At 49.6% G+C, this 9831-nt stretch overlaps 1 protein-coding gene across 3 annotated transcripts in view; it reads left to right on the top strand.

Moving 5' to 3' along the window:
• The window catches only part of Slc23a4 (solute carrier family 23 member 4), a 47740-nt gene extending 44423 nt beyond the window's left edge, over positions 1 to 3317 (top strand). For all 3 annotated transcript variants that reach the window (NM_001270038.2, XM_063285989.1, XM_039107520.2), the window contains 4 exons: positions 199 to 363; positions 628 to 736; positions 829 to 924; positions 2385 to 3317. In NM_001270038.2, the coding sequence (NP_001256967.1) occupies positions 199 to 363; positions 628 to 736; positions 829 to 924; positions 2385 to 2641 (627 nt within the window). In that variant the 3' untranslated portion in view covers positions 2642 to 3317. The remainder of the gene's footprint in view (positions 1 to 198; positions 364 to 627; positions 737 to 828; positions 925 to 2384) is intronic.
• Positions 3318 to 9831: the final 6514 nt, after the last annotated feature.

The following is a 9831-nucleotide window of genomic DNA, read 5'->3' as shown; positions in this document are numbered from 1 at the left end:
TGTGAGAGAGGCAGAGCAGAGAGATGAGAGCTGAGGCCAGGGCCGTCCTTCTGTCTCTCTCTAGCCCAGTGTGGGACCCTGGGCACAGCAGCCCGTGCTGCTTCCGAGGTTCAATACAGCAGTGTGAAGGGTGCAGGCCCAGATGCCCAGGGCATCTACTTGCCCTGGTTCTCCTATCCCTCCTCTCTGGGTGTGCAGGTCGGGAGCAGGATGGTGATTGTCGCTGCGGGCTGTGTGCTGCTCCTGATGGGCATGTTCGGGAAGATCGGGGCGGCTTTTGCCACCATCCCTACCCCCGTGATTGGAGGCATGTTCCTTGTCATGTTCGGAATCATCAGCGCCGTGGGGATCTCCAACCTGCAGGTGAGGCACCTCAGTGAACAGCAGCGCCACCCCCACCCTGAGAGGAGCCCATCAGGTGGAGCAGCGTGGGGGAGGGACAGGAGAGAAGAGGGGAAGATGATGAGGGGAGGGCAAAGGGGAGGAGCCGAGGGAGAGGAGGGCGTGGTCCTAGGAGCCACACTGACACCACCCACCATACAAGAAAGAAACGTTCAAAACCAGCAGTATGCACATGTGTGAAGGTGTCTAGGGCCCTGGTGAACTCGGGGGTCCTTTCTCCCACAGTATGTGGACATGAATTCATCTAGGAACCTCTTCGTGTTTGGCTTCTCAATCTTCTGTGGGCTCGCCGTCCCTAACTGGGTGAACAAGAACCCTGAGAAGCTGCAGACAGGTGAGTGCTGTCTCCTCTGCACTGTCCCTGCTCCAGGTGTGAAGCAGGGTGGCCCTTGGTCCCTGTGAACTGTCACTTTTGTCGCATTCCAGGAATTCTCCAGCTGGACCAGGTCATCCAAGTGCTCCTGACCACAGGCATGTTCGTTGGTGGATTTCTGGGCTTCGTCTTGGACAACACCATACCTGGTAAGGCTGCAGCCACTCCATAGCTGGGCTCATGGGCACCTGGGCAGTGTCAAGGCCGTTGGAAACCTGTCAGGCTGTTCACAGCACACCCTAAATGGGTGCTCGGGCTGAGTCAGGATAAGGCCTGGCCTACTTTAGTCAGCTTGAACTGCTGCAGAAGAACATCACAGAGGAGGGTGAGCGAAACGACACAGCCGTCTCTCAGTCCCCTGGGATGGACTTCCGGGGCAGGCCGGTTCTTCACAGGACCTTTCTCGGCTTGCAGAGGGGGTCCTCACATTGCCTCTGCTTTGGGCTGGCACAGTCTCCGTTCGTGTGAAGAAGACAGGGCTGGGGTGGGATGTAGCTCAGTCGGGAGAGGCTTGCCTACATGCACAGCTCCGGCTCCTTCTACACCAATGCGTAAGCATTGCAGCGATGCACACATGGGACCCCAGTGCTGGGGAGGTGGAGGCAGGAGCATGGAGAGTCCCAGTCATCGCTAGCTACACAGTGAGTTCCATGCAAGCCCAGGATACATAAGAAACAAACAACAAACAACCAGGCAGGAGGCTTCTAAGGACAGACTCCTCGTAACGTCTTTACCTTCTTAAATATTATTGGCAAATACTGATGCCTCTAGGATAGGCTGTCAATGTATGACTTTTCAAGGGATATAGTTCAGCCATAGCAAGGCCCTAAAGTGGATGATACACCAGATACAAAAGGAAAAAAAAAGATGGCTTTAGCTCTCTTAAACCTATTGGCATGAAAACTACATACCCATCCATCCATCCATCCATTTATCTATTTATCCATCCATCCATCCATCCACCTACCCACCCATCCATCCATCCAAACATTCTTATTTCTATCTACTACATATGAAGTAGGTGCTACTCACTGAGAATACGAAGAGAAGTGAGACATGTCCTGCCTCCCAGAAGCCCACAGGCTAATAGAGGAAACAGACAAACAGGATGGTGTTAATGAGGTCTGGGATGAAATATTTGAGGGTGCTGGAGGGGCACTGATGGTGAAGAGCATAGAGATTCCAACTCAGCTTCTGGACAAACATCCACACACACACCTCTCTCTCCTGTGCCCCTCCCCCGAGCCTCTCCAAGAAACTCCTGTGACTGCACCTGCTTCATGCTTTGTTTGCCACATTGTACTCTCCACTGAACAAAAAGTGCACCTACATTCCACAAACACACATGGACAGGTCTGCTCTGGGGAGCTGAGGAAAGCTCTGAGGTTCCATGGTTGAGACTGAGGCTGGGTACCACATAGTGGGGGCTCTGAGATGGCCTCATGAGCAGAGGGGGCTTGTGGTTCCTGCCAACGCTTGGAGGAGGAGTAGAAGAAAGAGCAGGGCACTGCAGTACTCAGGTACTGCCAGGGATGGCATAGGCACCCGCAGGGTAGCCTTGTGACTGGAATCAATACCCAGCCTTGACTTCTCAATGTTTACTTCTTAGGCAGCCTGGAGGAGAGAGGCCTTTTGGCATGGGGTGAAATCCAGGAAGATTCTGAGGAGACTCCGAAGGCCTCAAAGGTCTATGGCCTTCCCTGGGGGATTGGCACCAAGTTCTGCACATCCTCATGTACCCGAATCCTCCCCTTCTGGCCCAGGATAGACCACCATGGAGATGAGGTGGGAGCGAGCCAGCTCACTCTATGTTCCCAGACCTCCTCTGGAAAGCACCCATGGAGTGTTACAGAAACCAAGATGTGAATGGAGTGGCCCCACCCCATCTCCTCATAGCCAAACCCTGGCCTGCAAAATGCAAAACTCTCTGTTCACAAATAGTCACTCAAGAGTCCTTCCCAGGACCTTCCACACCTGGGTACCGTGGTGAACACACAGTGTTGATGAAGACCATGATCAGTATGGAGCTGGCCTCAGGGCATCCTTCTGCTGTCTCATGGCTCCAGAGTGGACGATGGGTCTGGGGTCTCCACAGAAGCCTGCTCAGCAATATTTTGGTGGATCAGGAGGAAGAGGCACATTGTGAGACAGGGGCAGGCTTTTTGCTGAAAGGTGATGAGGCCAGGCAGCCTGTAATCCCAGCTAACCAAGAGGCTTCCCAGGAGGGCCATAGACTCATTAGTGCTACAAACGGACTTTAAGGCTAGCTGGGTAACTTTGCAAGATCCTGTCTCAAAATACAAAAAGCAAGCTAGGGGTGCTAGAGAGATGGCTCAGTGGTTAAGAACACTTATTTTTGCTGAGGACCCAGATTCAATTCCCAGTACCCACATGGTGGCTCACAACCATCCCCAACTCCAGTTCTAGGGGATCTGACACCCTCTTCTGGCCTCTGTACCAGGAACATATGTGGTGCACAGATGTACATATAAGCAAAACACTCACACACATTAAATAAATAAATCTGTTTTTAAAAAGCAAACTTGGGATGAGGCTCTGTGATCAAGAACTTTTGTAGTAGATGCATGGGCCAGGTCCAAACCTCAACACAGGAAAACAAAAACAAAAAGTGAAAAAGCAACTGGCACAATTGTTTTGGTCCCCTTCCTCCAGAGGCAGGGACCCTGAGGCCTTCCAGCCCTCCCTGTAGCCTGTAGCTGATTCCTCAAGGCTCACATGGGAAAGCAGTGAGGAACCTCTCCTTACCCTAGACCCCCTCTAGCACCTGTCCAGCGTTAGGACGTGTGATCCGACCTAAGACATCTGGGTAGAATTAAGACAACCTGTGTCTTTTTGTGCCCCATCCTTCCCAATCACACCACAGCTTCCTGCAGCTCTTCAGTCTCCATTCAGGTGGGGTCATGGGCCTCAGACAGCTTTCAAGGAGGCACGGTGTGGGTGTAGAGGAATCAGGCTTCACTGCCCCTTCCCAGCTCTGTCTGCCAGAGCAGGGGCTCAGGTCCCTGGGCAGCTGCATTCAGTCTGTCTGCGATGCCTTCAGAACCCTCTACTATTTCCCAGGAGGAATCAGGCTTAGGTCTTCACATTTTTACAGGCACTGGGTCAGATGAGCCAGAGAAAGGACCCATGGCCTCTCCCAACCCCACTTTTCCCAACAGGGACTCCTTTGTTTGTCCAAACCCACTTTCAAGAGAAGGAAAGGCTGAGGTGTGCTGTGGGGGTGGGGAGCGCCTGGGTGCAGAGGCTGCTTCTTTTCTAATACGACTCTCCCCACCTCCACCCCTACCATTCATCTGTCTCTGCTTGGCGGCGGGTGGGAGGATCTGACTCCTGTCAGGGTTTGGTGATGCCCAATGCTCGATGGAAATGAGCAGAAACGGGGTGTGGCAGGAGAGGGTGAGTGTGTGCACCCTTGTGAGTTAGCCTAAGTGAAGGCAGAGAGGGTGCCAAGAGCCACGGAAACCACACGGATTCAAACACTGTCCATCCTGCTGTAAGGGAGGGCAGAGTGGGCTCCATCGAGCCTGTGAGAGGAGGTACTGTAGCCGGCTCCATGCTCCCCCTTCTCACTCCCTCTTTCTTTTCTCCTCGTTAACTTTCTAAGAGCCCCACTCTCTGAGTGACCCTAGCATGGGGAAAGGTCACCGGGTGGGGAGGACAGACTGCTGGGAGCCTCTGGGAGTCTGGACACAGGAATAATTGTCCAGGAGGAAAGAGAAATCTGTGGATCCTCAAGGGCAGAGTTGAGTTTGAGGCAGCAGCCGCAGCTGATGGGGAAGAGGCATGCATTCATCCACAAGTTGAAAGGCACGGGATGTGTGATCCAAACTATCTTCCCAGGCAGGGGGGTTGAAAAGGTCACTCTTGAGGACTTTTCTTGGCCCACACCCTGTGGGTTCTAGAACTGCCTGTGAAGCCCCTTCAGAGAGAAAAATAGATACCACCCCTGAAACAATTTAGAACTGTACCTCAAAATAACAATGGCTTGGTGGGGATAGGAGGAGGTAGGAAGATTACCATTTAAAACAGGGATTCCCGGGGTTGGGGATTTAGCTCAGTGGTAGAGCAATTGCCTAGCAAGCACAAGGATCTGGGTTCGGTCCCCAACTCAAAAAAAAAAGGGATTCCCAGGCTGAGTGTTATGGTTGCGGTGCAGAGCTTAATCTCAGAGCAGAGGCAAACATCTCTTTGAGGTCTGCCCGGGCTACACGGCAATTTCCAGTCCAGTCAGGGCTACGTCGTGAGACCTTGTCTCCACAACCACATGCATTTTCAGCTTCAAAGTGACCAAGGTGAGGAGTAGGGTGTATACAACTAGAGCCTACGATGGGCCGAGCCTTTTAGCCTTGTGAGAGAAGCTTAACTCGAGACAGAGTTGGACAGCAGCCAGGCAGACGCCAGGCAGGTAAAGGCACTTGCTGATGACCACACTCCCATCCTCAGGCCCCCACATGATGGAAGGAGAGAACGGACTTCCTCAACTTCTCTGACCACCACCAGGGACCAACATAGCCCCCTTCCCCCTCACATACAACCGCCACACATACATATGCACAACTAAATAAAATAAAATGTTTTTAAAAGAAAGAAAATGGAGAGTGAGATCTATTTATTGGTTCTCAAAGGGAGGGAAGGAAGTGGGGAAGACCCCAGAAACGTAGGAGAGAACCTAAGGAGGACTAGATGCAGAGGGACCAAACTCTCATGGGTACCCTACACATAGCCTCTGAGAGCGCTGCATGGGGCCCAAGACAAAACTGTAAACTTACTTAAAACATCTTAATTTTTTTGTTTGTATGATTTAAAAACAAAACAAAACAAAACAAAAACCAAACTTGGTTGCACCATTCTCCATTGACTTCTGTGGAAGACAAAATGAAAGGTTGGAAGTACCCAGCAGTGCCTCCCTCCCCAACTCCGTCTTCCTCCACTCTCCCTCCCTCCCTTCCTCCTTCCCTGCTGCAGCTGCAACTTGCCTGTTGCCCTCCTTTTTCTCACCAAAGCTAAAGGTGGCAGCCGCAGGCCAAGCAGGTGTGTAACACTGTAACTCAACCGAAGCTTGGGTTTCTCACTGTGTTGAGCACAGCACGTCTATGGGGCCCGTGCATTTGCTCTTGTTAAGTGTTCTGCTGGAGGATTTGGGTTTTTTGTTCCCACATGATTTCTGCCTTACTACACAGCTGCTTCTACAGTTCTGGAAGCCAGGTGCCTGGAGTCGGTCTGACAAAGCCAGGCTCTGGGTATGCCACGGCTGCTTCCGCTGACAGTTGCGGTGTGTGTGTGGGGGTTCCTACCTAAGGTTTCCCACCTTATGGAGGGGACCTGTGTTTCTTGGCTTATGCCCCTTTCCCTGTCTGCAAAGGGTGACATTTCTATTTGTGCCCTGCTGCTCCACCTCCCAAGTTGGTTTCTTCTTGATACCTTTACCACTTTTTCAATTATACTTGTCAGCCTACAAAAACCTGGCAATTATTTTTTTATGAAATTGGTGAATTCCCCCTCCCCGCCCCCGGTATCACTAGATAATGCACTTGCATCAGATGTAGCCTTTGTCACACTGTGCCGGAGGCTGATAAGTGGACAGAATGAAAAGTGCCCTCAGGCTAGTGAAGGATGGTGACCTAGTTAAGGTTCCCATTGCTATTGTCTTACTACTTGGTGACATTCGATCCACAGTTGTCCATCCTTGTCCCATGGCCTCTGTATGTCTGAGCTTCATAGTGACATGGTCCTCCCCAGAACCTCAGGCTAGATTTTGGGTTGCCCTCCTCTGTGTCTTCTAGAGTTGTGCATTTTAAGCATTTTTTAAAATAAAGATTTATTGTTATTTATTTATTCGAGTGTGTGTTGAGGCCAGAAGAGGGTATCAAATCCCCTGGGGATGTGATTGTGCTGTCAGATATGGGTTCTGGGAACTGAATTCCAGTTTCTGTAAGAAAGGTCAGTGCTTTTTTTTTTTTTTTTTTTTTTGGTTCTTTTTTTCGGAGCTGGGGACCGAACCCAGGGCCTTGTGCTTTCTAGGTAAGCGCTCTACCACTGAGCTAAATCCCCAGCCCCAAGGTCAGTGCTCTTTTTTTTTTTTTTTTTTTGGTTCTTTTTTTCGGAGCTGGGGACCGAACCCAGGGCCTTGTGCTTCCTAGGTAAGCGCTCTACCACTGAGCTAAATCCTCAGCCCCAAGGTCAGTGCTCTTAACCACTGCACCACCCTCCAGCTCTTCAAGTGATTCTTTGACATCCTGGTTTTCTAGATCACTGCTTCTAGGTCCCCAAGTCCAAAATCCTTTTCTTTTGCCAACATTAACATCTTCTGTCTTCCCAGCCTCTACTTATTGTTTCTTCCCTCTTCATCATCTGACCAGAATTCCACAGTCAATCCAGTCAGGTTATTGCATTAATTTCTTTCCTTCATGTATATCCATTGAACATGGTACTGTGATATAGGATATCTTCACAGATGTATATATTGTACATTGGGGATTTGGGGATAGTCTCCCTCATAGCTTCTCCCTTTCCCCCTCTCCTATTAGTCCCTCCCCTTTGTTTTCCTAGGTAATTTTGTTTCAACTTTCATGCTGTGTGTGTGTGTGTGTGTGTGTGCAAGTAATTTTATGTACCTACAGAAAAATCTAACACATAAGAAGAAACCTCTTTCTGAGACTAGTTTAATTCACCTAGTCAACTCCATCTCGCATTCTTAATGGTCTTGGTTCTTCCTCTTCATCTCAACCCCCTTGGCTAAACTTCCTCACTGATCAGACCCATTCCTCATGACTCTCTGCTGCTTACACTGTCACTGGAGTGGGTACAATTGAGTGTCGTAGGTCTCGGACCCGTGATCTTAGGTTCACAGCCATGACCTTCACACGGGCCCTAACTTGCTTCCCAAGTTGACTCAAATACGTAGCCCTCTCCCACCGTGCCCCTCTCCCCACCTCCATCCCTTGCACTGCCCAGATTCTCAGCCTCCTGCTTCACTGAGTAATCCCCAGGGATTCCGCATTAGACTTGTACAAATGTCCCCATCTCTTCACCTCTTGCTTTCTGAACTTGTACCCTCAGGTGACTCTTCTGAAAGAACCCTGGATTCTTCTAAGCTAGCTCCCTCCTCTGAGTCCAGAGCCTGTTTTCCCATTCCTACTCACGGGTGTCCCTGCAGCAAGGCTCCATGTTGTATCACTACATTTTCTTTTAATAGTTTATGCAAGCACACACATCTGCTGTTACTTGTGTTATCATTTTAAAAGCCTATTTGCTGTGTGTGGCATGGTGGCCTTGAAGTAACAGAGTCTGCCCCATTCCATGCTTTAAAAATTATGCTATAAACCTAGGAACAGGCTTAGGAAGGAGGGAGCCCAGGAAGCTTCTCAAGCCAGTGAAGTGATGTAGAAATAATGTTTTTGTACAGTGTTTGCCCCCTGTGTTATTCAAATGCTCATTTCTCTGACCTCATATTCAGTTTCAATACACAGCATTGTAATGCTTATACCAAGAATCTCCTGTCTCAAGTCTGTGTAAACAATTCTTACCATTTATTCTTTGCCTTGTCAATAAATGCTGTTCACCCAATGGCTGGGCAGAACAAAGAATAGGGCTGATGTCGGCCAGGCAAAGGGAGGGGGAGAATTTTTAATGAAACCCAAAGTCAGCAACTCAAGTAGCAATTTTTGTTTTTGTCTATTTGAGACGGCGTCTCTGTATTTTGTGGCTCTGGATGTCCTAGAACTCTATTTAAACCAGGCTGGCCTTGAAATCTCAACTCACCTGCCTCCACCTCCCCAGTGCTGGGATTGAAGGAGTGTGCCACCACGCCTGGCAAACGTCAACTTTTAAATTAAAATATTCTAATTCCACAGAATCCAAAGACATGCTAACCTGTACTTTATAGGTTGGGGAACGGCAACAGGAAAATATGAAAAGTACTTATTTCTATAATTAAACAATTACATTTCTGTAAGCAGAAAATTCTCATATGCACAGTAAAACCGTGCAATTCGTAACTTAACGGTCTCAACCCTGAGAGGAAGAATTTTTGCCAGCGCTTGTTGATGTTGCCTGGTGTGGTGGCATGTGTGCAGCGTACACCTAGTGTGTGCACAGAAGCAAAATGACAGCACTGTCACATGAGGCACTGTGGTCAGACATCACCAGTAAGCACCTCAACTCCCTTATGAGTGCTTTGACTTCAATTTAACTCGTCTATTAGTCAAGCACACCAGAGAGTCAGAACTGATCGGATGGAGATACCTGTATACAGTTGGGTGGAGAGAGATTTACTTTAACCAGTTGGTCCATGCTATCATAGAGGTACAAATCCAGCATTCACTGTTCGGGCTGCCCAGTGAGGAAGAGATGCTGTGGAGGTCCTTTTCCCTTTGGGGGACCCGGACGTTTAATTGAATGTGTTATGGAGCACGATCTGCTACACTCAAGGTTGACTGATTTAAACGGCAGTACACATGTCATTGTACCACACCCCCAACCCTGTGACTCTAATGTCATACAAAAATACATTCATAGAAACATCTAGAAGAATGTATGACCAAATATAGGGTACGATAGCCTAGTCAGGTTGACACAAAATTCTCTCTCGCGTCTAGTATGGAAGCCCAAGGCTAGCCACACAGTGTGCCCAGGAACCTCCCCCAGAGGTGCTTACAACACTGGCTGTCTTTGCAGTGCCCAGTCAGCCGTCTGAAGCAGAAGCAGCAGGCGTACTGGATTCTCTTCTGTGGCCCTGCAGGATAGGATTGAGCTGAGCTCGTTCCTGGGCTCCCACAGCATCTATCTGGGCTTCAGATCTCTGGAGAAGCTACCACAGCAACGTCCTGAGTCCAGGACATGCTGAAAGGACTTGCTATTACACCACCCACAGGGCAGATCCTGCCTGTTGTCTTCTTGAAAGGCTCATGGCCTAGGCCTTGGCTACACGTGGTATTTCACCCTCCTCCCCTGAGCGGGGACATAGTGGATATGTGTCCTGCGGCAGACCTTATATTCAACCAGCCCCCCCAAAAAACATTGCAAGGACACCAAAA

This window comes from Rattus norvegicus, chromosome 4 (assembly GCF_036323735.1).
Source record: "Rattus norvegicus strain BN/NHsdMcwi chromosome 4, GRCr8, whole genome shotgun sequence".
In the NCBI taxonomy this organism is placed as follows: Eukaryota; Metazoa; Chordata; class Mammalia; order Rodentia; family Muridae; genus Rattus; species Rattus norvegicus.
The sequence above is the reverse complement of the archived record's forward strand: the minus strand, read 5'-3'. Positions and strand labels throughout refer to the sequence as shown.